Source organism: Dendrobium catenatum, unplaced genomic scaffold (assembly GCF_001605985.2).
Source record: "Dendrobium catenatum unplaced genomic scaffold, ASM160598v2 fragScaff_scaffold_1417, whole genome shotgun sequence".
NCBI classification, from domain to species: Eukaryota; Viridiplantae; Streptophyta; class Magnoliopsida; order Asparagales; family Orchidaceae; genus Dendrobium; species Dendrobium catenatum.
Genome location: NW_021319879.1, coordinates 314579 through 334530, shown reverse-complemented (window position 1 = coordinate 334530; position 19952 = coordinate 314579). Strand labels below are relative to the sequence as shown.

At 36.4% G+C, this 19952-nt stretch overlaps 1 protein-coding gene across 1 annotated transcript in view; it reads left to right on the top strand.

Annotated features, from left to right (window-relative positions):
- The window catches only part of LOC110106746 (callose synthase 9), a 189230-nt gene extending 173052 nt beyond the window's left edge, over positions 1 to 16178 (top strand). Inside the window, exons 45-52 of the mRNA XM_028699978.1 lie at positions 3424 to 3537; positions 3620 to 3708; positions 3790 to 3948; positions 4118 to 4220; positions 10468 to 10587; positions 14274 to 14324; positions 14414 to 14596; positions 15867 to 16178. Coding sequence (XP_028555811.1) covers positions 3424 to 3537; positions 3620 to 3708; positions 3790 to 3948; positions 4118 to 4220; positions 10468 to 10587; positions 14274 to 14324; positions 14414 to 14596; positions 15867 to 16103 — 1056 coding nt within the window. The 3' untranslated portion in view covers positions 16104 to 16178. The remainder of the gene's footprint in view (positions 1 to 3423; positions 3538 to 3619; positions 3709 to 3789; positions 3949 to 4117; positions 4221 to 10467; positions 10588 to 14273; positions 14325 to 14413; positions 14597 to 15866) is intronic.
- The last annotated feature ends 3774 nt before the right edge of the window (positions 16179 to 19952 follow it).

Genomic DNA, 19952 nt, shown 5'->3' with positions numbered 1-19952 from the left:
TCCTCCCCTTGCAATTTCCACCGCTTAGCCCCAAGCCACCCAAGCCGTCGGGCACCTGGCTACCGACCGCCGGCCAGTCCACCCTCCAGCCCTTGGGCCGCCGTCCTGGTGCTCTCCCCGTGCAGCCACCCCCTCCCCCCCTGCTGCTCCCAACTCACGGCTAAACAGCCAAGTCGTGAGCCTCCAGCCCACCGTCTCCCTGCAGCTCCCTTGCCGCCGGACCTCCATGCCTTGCCCAAGCCGTGAATTCCAATTCCTGGTGACTTAATTAATTGCCTAATCAAGAATTCTTCTTAAGGCAAGGTAATTAATGACACTTAGAGCTATTTTGAAATTTGAATTCGTTTCCCTCTCATTTTAAACCAAATTGGGAAGTTACTTAAATCCCAATTAAAACTGAAATTATAATTTCAGAATTTGATTAGGATTTAATTACTTAACCATGGGCCCCACCTAATGAAAATTAATTTCCCCTCTCCTCTCTACATGGCCGGCGAACCCCTTCCCTTTCCCCTTTTAATTTTCTTTAATATCTCTTTAACCCCTTCCCTCCTGATCCTAATTTCAATTTCAAATTCTGAAATTAAAATTAGAAGGGTGCCAATTCCGAAAATCTGAAATCAATTTCAGAATTCTAGCTTTTATCCCCCACAACTCTACCCGCCCCTACCCCCTCTCCTACCCGTGACTCCCCTCCCTCCACGGGCTCACGTTTTGCCCTCTCCTCTTTCCTCTTGGTCCTCATTCCCCTTTCCCACCATGCATGGCGGACCCCGAGCTTGAATGGGGACTTGTGTTCGACGCTCACGGCAACCTCGACATCCATCGATCGCCGTTCTTCGACGCGAGATTTGAGTCCGACGAAGATATTGTTGGAGCCTACTTTGATCGAATCCTACCGACGCTCATACACGTCATCGGCAAACAACGCCCGGACTCCGAGTGGATCATTGACGGCCGTCCACCCGCTCCTTCGAACCCGGCTTCCTTCCCGGCGACAAGTCCTCTCAAGATCACTTGTCTATTAGTGGCGTCGCTAAGTCTACTTTCGATTCTCTTCTTCTAGCCACCACTTTCAAAACGAGTGACGAAACTCAAGGTGAACGATCTAGATTTTAAATTTGGGGCTTTGTTATCATTAGCTATTTGCATTATTTAAATGTTTAGTTGTTATTTTGCAAGTTACCGTAATCTCTACATGTAATCTATTGCCCTTACTAAATCTCACATTAACTTCTTAATTCAATCTTGAGCAAGCAAAGATTTATTTTTAGCAAGATTAATTTCATCACCTTTATTAATTTCGCCTAGGCAATTCTTGTTCATCACATATTGTTTCACATCAGTTATTCCTAGCGGAATCTGGAGTTTGTGGAGAGTCGATCTACCCCTTGAATAGTAGATTAACTTGTATATTGGTTTGTTGTGTTTATATATCATTCTTTCTTGCTGATTTATGCTGCATTTTCTCTTTATTATTGTTGTTTTTGTTGTGTGGAGATCGGATTCCTACCAAATTGGCATCATAGCACTTTTTTGGGAATCTATGACGACTAATAAGGCTGATGCATTAGAGGACAGACTTGATGGGAAAGTTGGAAATCTGAAATCTGAATTCGGAGAGTGATTTTCAGCAATTGAGGACATATTTTCGAATATGGAAGACATGATGAAAATGATGTTAGAGTTTCAAGTCAAAACAACATCATTGGAGGCAAGAGAATTGTTGATCAGATAAAAAATTGGGGGAAACATTAATATACGGACGATGAGGGAGGATTGGTAGGTGAAAATGTTTTGGGAAGAAGAGGAGATGCCATCTTTGGAGCCACTTCTAAGCAGGGGAACGGTTAGGGCATAGTTGGCGAAGAAATTTAGATGATGAAGATCGAATAGTTGATTTGGGAAAGATAGAAACTTGGAGGGATCACAACACCCGCTACACTAGAGGAAGAAGCTATTGAGGCGGTGGAGATCCTAGGGTAAGAAAGTTGAATATGCCGATTTTTGAGGGAGTAGATGCTTACGGGTGGATTTATAGGGTGGAGCGATATTTTGTTGTAAACAGGTTGATGGAAGATAAAAAAAAACTCACGAAAATCGCTCTGTCTGAAAGGGAAGACTCTATCCTAGTACCAGTGGAAAGACTTGCGAGATCTGATCCAATCATGAAGGGAGTTCAAAGTCTGTTTACTAGAATGTTTCCAAACCAATCAGGAAGGAGAATTTTATGAACAGTTCTTTGGTCTAGTGTAGGAGGGGACGATGGAGTACCGGGAGAAGTTTGAGTACTTCTCGAGCCAATTGGGAAGGTTGTCAGCTGGAGTCAATATCGGAGGGGCTTTCAATGATTTTGGTAATATTGGATAGGCTAACCAAGTGTGCTCACTTTATTCCCTACAAGGCTACAACACACATACATTATAGTTTTAGTGGCAGCAACATTTATTCAAGAGGTGGTCCGCTTTCATGGAATTTCGGAGTCCATAGTGTCAGGTAAGACAAGGTGTTCGTGAGCCACTTTTGGAGAGAGCTATTTAGGATGCAGGGTATTATTTTGAAGATAAGTACAACATACCATCCACTGACTAATGAGCAGACTGATGGGCATAATGAGTGTGGAGACTTATTTGAGATATTTTGTATAGAAAACACCCAAGACTTGGGTGAAGTGGTTACCTTGGGTGAGTACTAATACAATACATCCTACTATAGCGCAGCGTAGACTACACCCTTCAAAATCCTTTATGACAGAGACCTCCTCACTTGGTATACTGTGGGACCAAGAGCACTTCAATTTCTCGTTCAAGTCAGACTAATGATTTGCATGTTTGTATCGTTGTGTGCCTCCCCCCGTGTTTCCTTTGACTTTTTCCTTAGGAATAGTTCACCATCTTTTCAGTTCCAACAAACATGCTCTCACTCAATCCTTCACAAATCATCAGGGTTTGTGAATACTGCGCCTAAATAAAGTATACATTCAGCAGCTTGCCTATGCCATGTGTGCTTTATGATCCAATGGCTCACATGCATTGTCGGCTCCATGGTCCTTGTTTCGAGATAGGTTCAGTGAGGAACCCGCATGGTATTGCACAAAACATGCAAGAGCACCACTTGGCCCATCTAGTCTGCATGCTGTGTTTGTCAGTTGCACCGACTGTGAAACTCTATCATCAAGCACCAGTGCCTTGGCCTCAAGTCAATTAGTATAAAACTTATCAAATTAGTCGAGAAAATTCTGTCAAGAATTAGGTTAACTCTTCTTTTATAAAGAAATATTACTGCTGAAATGCTTTTTAAAGTTCTTCAAGATATTTGAAGAATGATCATGCCATTCTATCTATAAAATTTGCAGACTCTCTTAATGATGATCATGGCCAGTTTTGGACGCTTAAAGTTTTTTGGTTGTTTGATCTTTTGCAGGCTATTATTAGCTTTGTTACCATGCAATTGCAGCTCTGCTCTGTCTTTTTCACTTTCTCGCTTGGAACAAGGACTCACTACTTTGGACGGACAATACTCCACGGAGGTGCAAAGGTGACAACAAGTTGACGACTTTTTATTTATGATTCCAGTAAAATAACATCTGTATAAATCAAGTTATTGTTTCTTCATTTAGTATCGTGCAACTGGTAGGGGTTTTGTTGTCCGTCATATAAAGTTCGCAGAAAATTACAGGTTATATTCACGCAGTCATTTCGTGAAGGGGTATGGCTTTTTTTTCCTCCAATTAATTAAATGATGTAAGTTAGCTGTTCAGTCCCATCTCATTGGTTTTTGATTGTGCAGATTGGAAGTCGTACTTTTATTGATTGTATACCTTGCCTATGGAGATAATAAGGGTGGTGCCCTCTCTTACATTTTACTCTCTATTAGTAGTTGGTTCATGGCATTATCTTGGCTTTTTGCTCCATATGTGTTTAATCCTTCTGGTTTTGAGTGGCAAAAGTGAGTAGTTCCTTCTTTCCCTTAATTGTTCAAAGGTCACTCTGAAGCTTCTGTTAAATTTTTTATTTCAATTTTTGTATGATTATTATTCCGTGACTCTTCAATGGCCTAGCAAATAATGCCTCCTGAAGAAGTTCCCTTTTTTGTTTCTTGGCTTCGATGTCATCAGAACTGTGGAAGATTTTCGAGAGTGGACAAATTGGTTACTATATCGAGGGGGAATTGGAGTCAAAGGTGAAGAAAGCTGGGAGGCTTGGTGGGACGAGGAACTGGTAATCTTACTTTCCAAGCAAACCACTGGATCAATTCAGAATAAGATTCAAATGTTCATAAAACTATTATTGTTGATATATTATTCTTTCTATTTGGAAACTATGATGTTAATCATGTTTTCATTCTTTACTTTTTCTGCAATACATATGATATGCAGAGAACATTTTTCACTAAATCTGTCTGTGATATTCAATTTCATCACTCAGACAAATACATATTGTTTGATTTTTTTTTTAATTAATTTGTCACGAATTACTCGAGAAATGCTTATAATCAAATATGCATTTAGAAGAAAATATGAACGTTTCTATCTTTTGGCTGCCTAGTTCACTGTTTGCGTTAAATGTTTTATCTTGCTGTCCATCTCTTTTCTATATGTTTTAATCTTTACATTTATCCTTTCAGTAGATATTATTGTTCCTTATAAATATTCTGGCAAAAATAAAAGTATTTTGTTTGATTTATTTGCTATGTAGTTAGGATTAAGAAAAAATTCTAGCTTCATGTTTGCATTATCCATCAAGAAACAAATTAAAATCATAGTGAAGTGTTTCGGAATATGGAATTCTAAACTGGTTAGTGCTGAAATAACCAATTGCACTAGGATGCATGATTTTCTATAGAATGTTTTGCAAGGAAGATGAGTAAACCGAACATATTATCCTAATTGAATCATAATTAATCCACAAATATATCCTAGTTTTCGTATGGTTGAAATGCATTTGGATGTTATATTCTTTGCTTTGTAACTTACAACTTACCATTATGCAGTACGCACAAATAGGTTGAATCAATCCACAAAATCTCTTAAAATGCTGGATAGTAGTGAGAAATCTAAGTGAAATCCCTTTACAAGTACTGAAATCATAGATTGGTGTTTTGCTATGATAGCGAGCAAATTCAAATTATGTTGAGTTGGTGAATGGGAGAGATTTTCTTGACGGTTAATACTGTGTATTTGGTTGTGCCCTTTTGCAAATATTCAGGCTTTATCTCCCCCCCCCCCCCCCCATATTCAGGCTTTATCCCCCCCCCCCCCTCCCTTTTTTTTTAATATTTGACTATGAAGATCCTGTTGCATCCAACAAGTTTTTATACCCCTCTAGTGTAAGTTCAAAAGTTTCCTTGTTAACTTTATTTTCTAAGGCATGGATTTATTCCATTATAGTTTTGATGTGATACAATCAAGAATTGCGTGAAGAAATTAAGGATTTATGAACTTGCGAAGTTAAATATAAACGGATGCTTGTCAAGATAGATCGTCAAAAAACTTCCACGGAAGAACTTATCAATGTCAATGGATTACAATTAAAAGCACAAGAGACTAACAAAATTATACTACCAAAGAAATAATAAAACAAATGGCAATTAGCATAAATCCACGGTTTAAGATCTAGATCCTTCACCTCGGAGTCCCTCACATACGCTCTTGTTATCGCTCGGCTTAGCGGAAGATGATTGCACATAAACTTAAGGATGCCACTAATAAAGAAGTGATGCTGAGGGGACTAGTCGCCGGAGTTGGGGGAGCGGGTAGGCGCCCGGTGATGGTCCACTCATCTGCCGATAGTTGCTCATCGAGGATGTCCACGAGATGGAGAAGGATGTGGTTCAAGTAGTCCTCGACAGTGTGGTTGAATCCGAACCTAATGTCAAAGAACTGCGATTGGGTGACGTCGATGTCTCCTTGATAGTCGAACACAAATTCGTGGTCATGCTGATAGGAAACACTTCCGGTAGTTGCTCATCGAGGATGTCCACGAGATGGAGAAGGATGTGGTTCAAGTAGTCCTCGACAGTGTGGTTGAATCCGAACCTAATGTCAAAGAACTGCGATTGGGTGACGTCGATGTCTCCTTGATAGTCGAACACAAATTCGTGGTCATGCTGATAGGAAACACTTTGATTCCCAAGTGTTTCTCACCAAAACTGAAGTAGATCCGATGGAAACTGCTGTCCACAGCAGAAAAACACAGCAAATCTGCTGTTTACAGCAGAATTTTAGAGGAAATTGGAAAGAAAACTCAAAGCAAGATTTGTATTCCACTAGTAGAAGAAGAAAACAACAAAGATACAATTGATCCTCAATTCGAGAGGAGGATCGATCTCTCCCAAATCTCTAGACGCCGCTAGAGCCCAAAGAAAACCTAAATCTAAGAGATCTCAAATTTCAGCCAAATTCAAGATGCCCAAACCCTAGGAAAAACATCTATTTAATGCATACAAATCAAAAAGAATTCCCTAAACAGTCCCTTAATTCAAATTTCTCTCTGAAACCCCCCAAAAATCCTTCCTAAAACGCTCTGTTTGAGCGGTCGTGCCGCTCGTTCTCCGCCAGGAGGCGGAATCTCCGCCGTTTTTGCGATTTTGTCCGTGAACCGGTCCCGCCTGGACCGGTCTAACACATGCTCCATATCGGCCATGCATGACCATGGGGAATCCTTGTCGTGTGTAGAAACGTTGAGGAGAGGGAGCCGTCACTTGGGAGGAATTCGGCCCAGGTAGGATGAAGGGGAGAAGGGGCGGGTGGGCTAGGTAGAGGCTTGGGAGAGATAATTAGAAATCTGAATTTTTATTTCTAATTAGGTGGGATGGGAGGGAAATTAATTTGAAAATCAAATTAATCCCATAATGGGGCCGACGGTTTAAGAGGTATTAGGGGAATTAAATGGGGAGTAATTAATGAAATAGGGGAGAGAAAAACCCAATGAGGGGGGCCGGCCAAATAGAGAGAGGGTAGAGGGGAATTGAGATTAATTAAGTGATGTGATGCAGACTAGACTGATGAACCAACTTGGAGAACACAAAGACAAAATAAAAAAATTAAAAAAAAAAAAAAACCAAACTCGCTTCAATATAGATTGTAATCAACCAAACAAACACCCGGCCAAACAAAAGATAAATCAAAAGAAACAAAATAAAATCATAAAAACGCTATCCTCATAACAACCGTCTAGCGGTTTCCTCACATGCATCGAATGTAGGAGAAATATAAAAGATAGTGTTTAGGTTTGCAAACCAAGGGCCCACCACAGCAAAAGAGTCCAGCGTCCTAGCAAAGTCCTCCGGCAAATACCTCCAAAATCAGCCAACAAACAACTTCCAAATGCTCAAAAAGGATACAGGTGGTGTGGAACTTATGTAGAGAATAAAAGGTTAGAAGCCAAGACAAAATAGAGAGGAGGAAAGGGGGTGGAACAAGCTCTCAAGCTTTTCCAAGAGAAGAAACCCTCAGGTTTTTGTAGAGACTTTGCTCAGATTTTCAACAACCATTTCCAACTCAAAACATTTCTATTTTATAGGCAAAAGGAAGAAGCTAAACAGCCACAACCCCTCAAACCAAAACCAATTAGTTTTGGGGAAATGAAAGGTCAAAAGACACCACAATATCCCACAAAAACTGCACAGAAAACAGGGAGAAAAAGCTACGAGAAACCAAGCCAGCAAAAGACCCGAGAAGCCAGCACAGGAAACGGGGCAGAGACTCACGGGAAAGCAGCCAGGGGAAAACCGAGAAGGGAAGAGACACAGGTCCACTCCACAATAATGAGAATACCTTTTTGATTTTATGAGCTAGGAAGTGAATTTATTCCACCAATTATTGAGCTAAACTTCAGCTCAAGCATTAATGAGCTACACCAAGTAGAGCCCAACTTCATTTAAGCTCAACCCAAGCAGCCATAGCCCAACCCGAGACAGCCAAGGCCCCAAACCAAATGCAGCAAGCAGCCCAAAGGACGGGAAGGACTCAATTGCTGGTAAACCTAAGACTCGCCATACCTAAACCCCCCTACCACGATCATTGGATGCCTTCCATCATTTGATAGCTTAAAAAAAACATAAAGCACAGTTATATATTGTTCATATTACATCAAAACAAGATAAATTAAAAACATGAGTGCATCATTAAGTGGGGTCCAAACACTAATCAAAGATTTAAAGAAAATCTGAATTAAATTTCATATATTATTTAAAAGAGGGGGTGGGGTGTTTCCCTAGTTTAAGTGCTACTATTTGGAAAGCTTTTGAATTTCAAATTTGAATTGAAATTCAAGTAAGTAGCTTTCCTAATTACTTAGACTTATTTTAGGAAAGCAATTAATGCCTCTTTGAAATTTGAATTTCAAATGCGTAGGCTTGGGGAAGGTGGGTCGGCGGGTGGAGCAAGGGGAAACGGTGGCCGGTGGACAGAGGGCTGGAGGCCGGCGGCTAGATGGCCGGCCAGCGGGTGGGGGAGGCTCCATGGAGGTCACGGGTTGAGGGTTTGGGTTCGGTCTTGGGAAGTCGAACGGGGGTTGGAGAGAGGCCGGCGGGTGGTGGGGATGACAAGGTGATGATTTCGGGAAGAAGTAGAGAACGGGCCGCGAACCTTGGAATCCACCAATGGTTGACGGGTCTTGCTATCACCCTCCTCAGGTCTCTCCTCTCATGAACTCACTAAGAGATCAAACAAGTAGCATAAAAATTTTCATTAACAATTCATCAACTGGTACAATGCATGAGGCCTCCTTTAAATAGGCCAAGATAAAACAAAGCTAAAAAGACACAAATGCCCTCAGGGCTACATAAGCGGCTCAATACCCACAGGGGCAGACTAGGAAAATAAAATGCGAGAATAAATAAAATACAAAATAAATCAGAAATAAAGGCTCTGGATCGTAGCCGTCGATCTGCGTCTCTGATGATGGTACACATGTCTAAATCTGATGTCCTCATCAAGTTTTCTTCAACTTGAGCATTTTAACAGCTTCATGAACATTATTTAGAATTTGCATATTATCAATAGAAGTGATAGAAGTATAGAATCTAGGTGAAGTCCCTTTATAAGTACTGAAATCATAGATTATTCACACCAGTTTGTACTACATTGATCTTTGAAGTAGATTTTAATATTTGGGTATGTTGACGATATGTTGATTGTTCTACTTTGTTTTTCTTTTTCCCATTTATAATATAGACTAAAAACATATTTTACATAAGTTGGGTGTTTTGAAAAGGTGATGAGTTTGTGATTGATAGTAAGCTGCAATCTAAGGCACATGAAGCACAAAATCAATTATCAGGCTTTTTGAAATAATAATAAAATATATTATGAGCACTTTTAATGGTGACTCCACTACAGTATGGACATCAAAATGTTCATGACAGGACTATAATTCTAGAAGATATTTGTATCTTTTCGTATGATTTGATGCCACTAATTCTCAAAGTAATAGTTTTCTTGTTTGTAATGAAGGAATTTGAGAATATACCTTTTTTAGTAATCAAATTTATTGCGGTGATGTTTTAGAATAAACTCCTATTAGAAGAATAGTTGGTTGTCTTTAGTTTGTTATTCAAATAACTAAATTAGCGAGGAGATAGCTTTTTGTTTATTGCAACTCTTTTGAATTTCAAATTCCACCATTTCATCATTGATTTTGAGGTTGATTTTCAGCATTTTGAGTTGGAGTTGTTGGCTTATTGGCCACTGACATCTTCATAGCAGTTGCCACCAGCTTCTTTCCAAGACAATCCTTCACATATGTTTTTGCCACTCCTATAGGATTAAGATTGGGTTTCTTCAGTGTGGGTGAAGGACCTGCCAGTCTCATAGATAATAGAACATTAATGGCTCTAATACTATCTTGAGCATTAGAATGTGAAGAGAGGAGAAGAAAAAATAGGAGATTTTATGATTGTATTTATTTTGTTATTTTATGCAAAAAAAAAAAAGATAAGAAGATGTATATAAATAAATAAAGAAATAAGTATCAGGACAATAAATAAATAAAAACTATTTTTAAATTCTGGAATCTAAAATTAACCACGTAGGAAAACTAGAAAGTTGTAGTCTACCAATTGTTGGATTGTTATAGATGGGAAGTTATTCATAAATTACTGAATTTCTGTAAATGAAAATAGATTGACCAAAATTTTTTGGTTATTTCAAGAGATTGGATAGTATTTGCTTTTAAATACTGTGCCTTATTATTATAAACCGAGTTTTTATAAATATGGACTCATGATGATTAATAATTGATTGTTGATTATGAATGAAATATGATTATTTATGGGATCATTGAGTATACCTATGATCTAAATCATATATGCTGGTTACTTCTAAGTTATGCTCCTGGAGTTCTTTCGTCTCCCTCTCCACCATATCATTTGCATGTTAGTCTCCTGTCTATATTGGTTGGAATCATCAGTTTTATTCTCAAAGTTTATTGCATTTTAGTTTGGATTTTATTGTGTTAAATGCAGGCACACATTCGTACGCTGCGTGGAAGGATACTAGAAACTATATTGAGCTTAAGATTTTTTGTCTTTCAATATGGCATTGTATACAAGCTTCATGCTTCTGGAAAGGATACATCGCTGACGGTAAAAACCAATATTTCAATTGAGCTTCAATAATTTCATAAATCAATATCCTTTAGAATGTATTTATTTTTCTATAATCATTGCTTTTGACATTGCGAATTCTTTGCAGTAATATTGAATGTGGGTATTTAATCGTTGTCTATATGCTTGATTATGAACTGTTTACTCTGCAAGCTTTATAATTACTCATTTATCCACATTGTAAGTAGTTATAAGCATACTTTAAGACGATGTTTTAAGAAACATGATGATGTGAAACGTACATGCGATGGAGTTACTTTAGGAAATTATAGAGAGCAATTTGAACAAAGTAATCCAAATTAAAATTATCATTTGTAATAAAAGAGTGAACCTAAGAATTCTTAGTTTTAACTCGCTTAGGCAACGAAGAGCGACAATTCGATTAACCAATCAATTCAAGAAAATGCAAAGAATAATTGTACGCTACGACAATAAACAAGAATCCACGAATTAATAAAGAGAACTTTCACCTTTGGAGCCCATACGCTCACTAATCTAGGCTTTAGCGGAAGAAGCGTCTCCACATTAGAACCGAGGTCACTCTGAGGAAGAAGGGCCCTTAGATCGTCGTTCGTGGATAGGTAGCTGAAGCTTGCAATTCTTGGACAGCGATTATACGTCCCAGGTTGCCCGAACAGTAGGTTTCAAGTGCTCGAAGCTCTAAACAGCAACCATGGAAGGTCTAAACGGTGATGGGATGAATTCAGTGGCTGGCCGGCCTGCATGGGAGTGCAGAAATCTGATTGGCAGCAGTGTGTCTGACTTCTAGCAAGCTCGGACAGCAGCTAGGCATTAACAGAGGCTGTAGACAATCTCTGGCATTCTTGGGAATTGCTTGGCAGCAAATTAACCTTGCTGGGATCACAGACCAGCAAGCAGCAATGGCTTTAGCTTCTAGCCGTTGGGGATTTCACGTTAAATGAAAAGAAATAAAAATAGGCCAAATTTCCTAATAGAAGGAGATGTATAATAGGAAAGAAATTAAAGCCTTGGCATGGGATTTCAAATTTTGAAAACAGGTGGGCGGATTGGATTGGCCGGTGTGGATCTGGCCGGCGGGTGGCCGGCCGGTGGTGGCTGTTTTTCTGGCCAGCGAAATAGGAAGGAAGGGGCAAGGTGGCCGGCGGCTTAGGGTTGCTTGGAGCAAGCAGCGGCAAGGGCAAGGAGGAAGAGATGGAATCTTCTGAAGATTTGACGACTACGAATTTACTAACCTCAAATGTCTTCTCGTTGAATTTCGACAAGATTAGTTGGCACGAACTAGAACTCACAAAGAGATCTAGTCTTCTCCGGCGAACTCACTAAGAGATCGAGGAGGGTGAAGAACTCACCAAGAGATCTTCTTGAACTCACAAAGAGAACACATAGTAGTAAATTTCATTTCATCAAAAAACTAACTATTACATGAGAAGGGCCATATAAATAGGCCTCACAATGTCAAAGAAAAACAAAAGACTAAAATGCCCCTTGGGCTTCAATAGCTATCAAATACCCATAAGGGCAAAAACGGAAAAACATAAAGTAAAAATAAACTACTACATAAGATGATTAAAATACAACTCATGCTCGTGGCCGTCGATCTCCGGCGTCGAAAATGCTGACGATGTCCTCATCGCATGAAGTGCCTGTAGTTACTTTAGAAGTGGAGTAACCAATACACGGATAGGTTTGTTCTTTTAAATTAGAAAGAATGAGAAGCTTTTTTGCAAAGTTTGTAAGATGATGAGAAAATTTTACCATATTAAATATAGCAGTTATGATGCATATTTTAGTAGTAAAGAAATTGATAGAAATTTCTAGTTTCGTATATTTCAAGATAAGTGGCAAACTTGAATTTTATAGTTGAACCAAATCTAATGTGGGATAAGATGGTTAGTCCAATTAAAAATATTATTATGGAAATTGTTGAAGATTTGAGAAATAGATTGTGTATTAGCAATAAGACTTGGTGGTGGATTGAATAGGTATAAAAGATTAGAAAGGAAAATGAAATAATAGATAAAAAAATAAATAGTATTGAGATTTGTACTGACTGTAAAACAAAATTATTACAAAGAAGATAGTGAGCAAAGCCGATTTATAGCATTTGATGGTTTAAATACCAAGTACAATAGCATCATCATCATCAAGCCTTTATCCCACTATATGGTGATAGCTACATGAATCTTTTTTTCTCCATTATGTTCTGTTAAAAGTTAAATCCTCATTTAAATCTAATAAAGAAAGATCATTTCTAATTTTTTCTAACCAAGTCTTTTTAGGTCTACCTCTACCTTTCTTAACATAAGTCGAATCTAATACATCTATTTTCCTAAACGGACCATATAGCTTCCATAGTAGACCTACCCGGCATGAATCCAAATTGATTTTGAGAAACATTAGTATCACATTGCGACCTATGCTCCATAACTCTCTCACATACTTTTAAAGTATGACACATTAACTTAATTCCTTTATAATTCGCACACTATTGTGCATCACCTTTATTCTTAAAAATAAGAATCAATACACTTCTTATCCACTCATCTGGCAACCTTTTAGTCTTCAAATTATATTGAAAAGTTTTGTAAGACAAGAAATTTCTTTATCTCTCCTAAGCATTTTTACACCTCTATTGGAATATCATTAGGTCCAACTGCTTTTCCACAGTTCATTTTCTTTAAAGTCTCTCTAACCTCGGTTTTACTAATACGCCGATAAAATCAAAAATCTTTATTTTCCTTTAGGATGCTATGGTCATTAAAGTCAATTGCATTTCTCATAATTTTCATTGAAGAGTTTATACAAATATCTCATCCATCTTTGTTGATTATTCTCTTCTAATAAAAGCACTTTTTGATCTTCATCCTTAATACACTTCTCTTGAACTAAATCCTTACAACTCTTATCCCTATGTTTGGATAACTTATACATATATCTTTCGCCCTCCTTAGTATCTAATCTATTATATAAATCATTAAAAGCTAAAATTTTTGCATCACATATTACTTTCTTAGACTCCTTACGGATCTCTTTATATCTTTCTCAATTATGAAAATTTTTACATCTTAATTAATTTTTATAGCAAATCCTTGTATCATAATTAAATAATAAGTACTTAGGAAAAAATTATATATAAAAATAGCTAAAATAAAATATAAGAAATCTAGAGAGGTTGATTGAATTAAGCATTAAGTGATGTATTGAAATATTAGCTATAGATGAAGACATCAAATAACGATCAAAATGATAATTTAAGACATTGCTCAAATGAGCGTTTGAAGGAAGATTTTTGTTTTTGCTTTTTTTTTTTTTTTTTAATGAAGGATATAATGAACAGATTAATGATATATGCTATAGATCGATCAAAATTAGTGAAAGGGGCATTTTCTCTGAAAAGGATGCATGATGAGTGAACTGTGTGTCTAGATGAGATGTTATATTAAGATTTGAAGAGTTGCAGTTGACCTTGGAGTTTTTTGGTTGGTAATTTTTAATTGAAATTTTGCATGTGAAGAGTTTCAAATTATTGGAGAAAGTTATATTTAAAGGTATTGTAATGAGTGGGGAATTAAACATAAAGTCATGAAAGAAAGTTACACGTTTGATTGCCGTTACCTCTAAAGTTATGATGCCAAAATCCATGTGTTATGTTTTTGCTCATGACCTAGACATTATTCCTGCAGGTTTATGGACTCTCTTGGATTGTGCTGGCGGTGTTGTTCATTCTTTTTCAGGTCTTTTGTTGTATATTACCTATGGAAAAATTACTATGTAACCATGATTTGATTTTAAGGTATATAACTGCATCTTGTGTAATCGGCAGGTGTTCACATTTAGCCAAAAGGCCTCTGTAAATTTCCAATTGCTGCTGCGCCTCATTCAGAGCATCTCATTCATGCTGGTATTAGCGGGTTTAGCTGCTGCAGTTGCACTTACAAAGCTATCAATCGCCGATATATTTGCTTGCATCTTAGCATTCATACCCACAGGATGGGCGATTCTTTCTGTGAGTACCTGATTGCTTTTTTTTTTCATTCAATCGTTTTAAACCAAAGTTTTGCCAAGTAGTTAACCATATTCCCCTCCTGGAGCATAGTGTCTTCTGGGTTTTGATTACTATTTTCCTGATATTCTGATTTTAATTTTCCGGATTCACCATGCCTGCCTGGTGTTCTATGTGAAGTCTTGATAAGCTCATGTGTATAATATTGGTGCATATGAATTATTTTAAAAGTTGCGTGCATTTTAAGCTTCAAATATATAATATAGATTTCAAATATAACAATTTATTTGCTTTATTTTATTCAAGTAAAACTTGTCAATTTTTCCCCTATACTAGTCCATGTATTTGTAATACAACAACAAGCCTTTATCCCATTATATTGGATCAGCTACATAAATCATTTTTCTTCATTGTGTCTTATTAAGAGTTTAATTCTTATTTAAATCTAATAAAAAATCTAACTATGTCCTTTTAGGTCTACCTCTATTTTTCTCAACATAGGTCGGATCTAATACATCTTTGTCTACTCTCCTAATCGGATCATCAGAAGGCCAATGTTTTATGTGACCAAACCATCTAAGATGACTCTCTCTAATTATATATGCCACTGGAGCTACTCCAACCTTTTTATGTATATAATCATTTCACATTTTGTCTCTGAGTGTAAATCCACTCATCCACTTGTGCATCCTAATCTCTACAACACAACACTTAACTTAATTTTATGCTTCTATTTTAATAGCCAACATTCTACGTAATAAAGCATCGTAAGTATATCCACAATCTTATTAATTTTTTCTTATACTCTTATTAATGACTTGATTGTCTAAAGCCACAATCCCCCCATTAAATCTATTCCTACTAAAATTACACTCTATATATTCGATTTTATATCTACTCAAATGAAAACCTTTAGAACCTAAATTTGACTCCATAATTCAAGTTTCCTTCAACTCCATCTTTAATCTTATCAACAAGAAGAATATCATAAGCAAAAAAGCATACACTAGGGTACAACTTGTTGCAATTGTCTTGTAAGAGCATTATGGGCTTAAAGCAAATGCTTGATGTAATCCAATTGAAATAGCAAAAAAATCTTCTGAGCATTTCTCTTGAAATTTTATCAATGTATTTGTAATGCAAATCCTAAAATTTTTTGAATAAATCTGATTGATTATAGGTGGACTACTTATGTCTAATCTATTTTTCTATCTGCGTTTTTCATAAAATTCCCTCATACTCACATTTGCATAAATTGATTTGTGAAAATCAGATAGCCGTTGCATGGAAGCCTGTGATGAAGAAGTTGCATTTGTGGAAATCACTGCGTTCCCTTGCTAGACTTTACGATGCTGGGATGGGAATGTTCATATTCATTCCTATTGCCATTTTTTCATGGTTCCCATTCGTCTCTACTTTCCAAACAAGGCTTCTGTTCAATCAGGCCTTCAGCAGAGGTTTGGAGATTTCCCTTATTCTCGCTGGAAACAATCCCAATACTGGTATCTGAGAAGCTTTAGTTTTTTGTAATTTTAGCTATCATGTCACTTTAAACTGTGGAAGAACAAAATAATTTTTGTTGTAATTCTCTCTCTCTCTCTCTCTCTCTCAATGAGTATGTTAATGATGAGTTCCAAAGAAGCCAGTCAATCATTTGCAACTAAATGTTATATTTCCTTATGCAATATCAATGACTGCCATATTTGAATTCGATATGAACATTACTTGCTATTAGTTGAATGTTATAAAGGAATGATAGTTTGTTAAGCAAAAGAATAAGTTTTTCAACTTTAGCTCCACTTGTTAGGTAATGTACCTAAATCAAATTTCAAATTTGGTATTGGTGCAAAAATATCATAATAAAATGAAGTAGGTTCTAGTATAAAATTTTTAATTTTTGAATTAAAAAAGCTACTTTAAGAAGCAGTAAGAAAGTCGTTTCAAATGAAATTTTAGTCAAAGTTTAAGCAATGTGAAGTATGGCCCCTACAAGAAATGTAAAAGAATTCCGGAGGCTCGCATCTTGTGTCTCTAACATGAGCTACTTCATCTCTAAATCAAGTGATAAGTGCGATCTAGGGAGGAGTTCATCCTAACTTAACCTAGCCCAATCTCAATATTTGGTCTATTAGAGTCAACTAATCATCCAGTATATAATCCAAAAATATTTATTTATAATAGTTCAAAAAAAGTTCAACATAATTAATATTTAATTACAAAATACACAAAAACACTTATGGGCTTTTATTCAATTGTAATGTTTTTCAATATAATTCATATTTAATTACAAAATACACAGAAATCTCACATGGAAAGCCAACGGATGAAATTTCAAATTTAATCGGACAAAATCTTCAAATGGAAAGTATTATGACATACAAAAGTTACATGGATAAAAATTGATAAAAAGCAAATAAAATGATTAAATCCCGCAACTTTTGATTAATCCGAATAAATTAAAGAAATAGAAAACAGAAGCCTACCTTAAACTCTTAGGGGCTGTTTGGTATCGGATTTACAGCGGGATTTAAGTCGGATTTAAGCTAAATCCAGCCAAATAGTTTTTGTGCGCGCGTTAAATCCCGGGATTCGGTAAATCCCGGATTTACGGCTTAAATTCGGGATTTACTAAATCCCTCAATCGGGATTTAAAGTTAGGCGGAAAACTTACCCGCGGCGCCCATGTCGTGAAGCTCTACCGTTGCCCTTATTTGCCGAAAGGAACGAAGCCAGCGCTCTACCCCGTCGCCTCAACCTCTCTGATTTTTCTTCTTCTTCCCTAGAGTGTTGCTCTGACTCATCTCCGACTCATCCTCTCCCATATTTCTTCTTCTTCCTCAGGTTGTTGCTCTGACTGAAACCTCTCCCATTTATCTTCTTCTTCCCATAATTGTTGCTTTGGTTCCTCAGACATGCGCTAAATAGCTTTTTCCTTTCTCTGATTTTGGTAGGTGAGAGCTTCTTAACGTGGTGTTTTTTTTTTATTTTCCCTGAGAGCTTCTTAAAAAAAAAATTTCCTGCAATGTGTAGATAGAATAACATATTTCATGTGTTTTTTCTTTAAAATTTTCTCACTGATGAAAGATCTGTATAAAAATATGCATAACTTTTTGTACTGTACTATTTCCATCCTATATTAAATTGTTAAGCAAATTTCCTTTCAGCTAAATGAAGTTGCCGTAGTTCATACATCTGTAAGTCCATTTTTTTTAACGCTACAAATAATTGATTGGTAGTATGGTTGTTAAGCTAATTAAAATCAGAATGAAACGATCCTTTTACATCGGATTTGACAAAGATATTTTTGATTTCGTGAGCGACAACGAGTTATCTAATGCCATAATCTCAAAAATTATGGTTCCCATCTTGATTGGAGAGTTTTTCAAGGACGAAAGGGTATTACTCATGAATATACTCTATATAATTAAATTGAAAGTGCGGGGTCAAATGAATTATCATCTTACTACATGTTGCCTTAATTTTTTATAGAAATGAAGAGGTTTCTTAAAGGGAAAGGGTTGGTTCATGGTAGCTCTAGCTCCTAACGTCATGTAGATGAAGTTATCTCTAGCAATCCTAAAAGCACGTCTAGGATTGCTAGGTGGCCCGAGGAGCACAACGTTGTGCTAGCCGAGCTTCTATATGAGCAATTCGTACATATAAATATATGTAATGGTAACTTAAGGAAGGAGCAGTGGTCGAATCTTGTTAACGTCTTGAATAGACGTTTGGGTACATATTACACATATTCTTCGGTCATGATTAGATTCAAAAATATGAAAGCTGATTTCCGTACACTATATCAACTAACAAATCAAAGTGGTTGGGCCTGTGATGAGGAATTACACATACCAATTGCTACTGAAGAGCTTTGGGAGGAAATTGTTCAGGTAAATATTTAATTATGCAATTCTACTCTTGATTAACCGTACATTAGGATGACTCGTTTCTACTTTCTTTTACTGGTACTACAGGTTACACCAAAGCTTTCACGATATCGTTGGCATCCATTCCACCAATACGAAATTTTTGAAAAAATTTGCGCAGGTAATATCACAGTGGGTAATGGTGCTAGATCTAATAAGACAAAATCTGCAACAGTAAATTTAGAACAAGATGAGACACCCCAGTATGAAGATGACTTTCTCACTACTAATGGTGTAACCTTTGAATTTGAAGAAACTCCAACAAGCAACCTGTTTGAGGCAACTGATGGTTTAACTCCAAACTCAGAACCTATTGATAGTTAGATTGAGGTTATATATATACAGTTACACACACACAAAAATATAGTATCTTTTAAGAAATTTACATCCCATGTAATAATTATATGATAGCTTTTGTAAACCTCTTCAATAACAACAATAAATCTTTATCCCACTATGTAGGGTCGGTTATATAAATCTTTTTTCTCCATTATGTCATGTTAAGAGTCAAATTCTCATCTAAATATAATAAAGAAATGTTATTTCTAATATTTTCTAACCAAGTCTTTTTAGATCTACCTCTACCTTTTTTAACATAAGTCTAATCTAATACATCTATTTTTCTAATCAGGTCATCAGAAGGCCAATGTTTTATGCGACCCAACCATCTACGGTGACTCTCTAATCTTATCTTATACTGGAATTAATCCAACCTTTTCACATAAATGCTCAGCTTATTTAATTCTCATCAATCATTTTCTCCATGTCCATATATTTTGATCTCTCATTTTGTTCTACCTCTAGCATTTCTAATTCCATGATAAATTAATTTTTATAATTTTTATTTTTTAAGAATAATAATTAGTCTTTAGCATTTCTTTACTTTTTTTTACCTTCATATTATATCTTGAGAAGCTTCAAAAATGGAATGGAAAAATAATTATTTCCTTGTAATCTTTCATCTTATAAATTTTTTGGGGGGTGTATTTTAGTGTTAGGATGAGAATTTTAACAATAGACATTAAAAAGAGTTATTTTTTTAACAGCCATGTTAATTGCCGCTAAAATAAGTTGAGCTAACCCTTAAAAATTGATAGATCTAGATGCATCAATAAATGATCCAACTTATTAATGAGACCTAAGAAATCTGAGTTTGGGCCGACCAATTTAATAAACGGGTTGAGCTCAGGTTGTGTATTCTAATATGTTTATTAAATGAGTCAGATTCAGGTTGATCCGCCAACTCAATTTTGACTTAAAAATATTCCGTTTAATATTTTGTTCATTAAATTTTTTTATTTGTTGGTGTAACCTTCTTATTTTTAATCAATTAACTTAAAATATATGATTAAAATATATATATTTTTAATTATAATGGATTATCAGGTCAGATTTGAATTGCTACTGTGTCAAATTTGAATCCACTTCTTTGA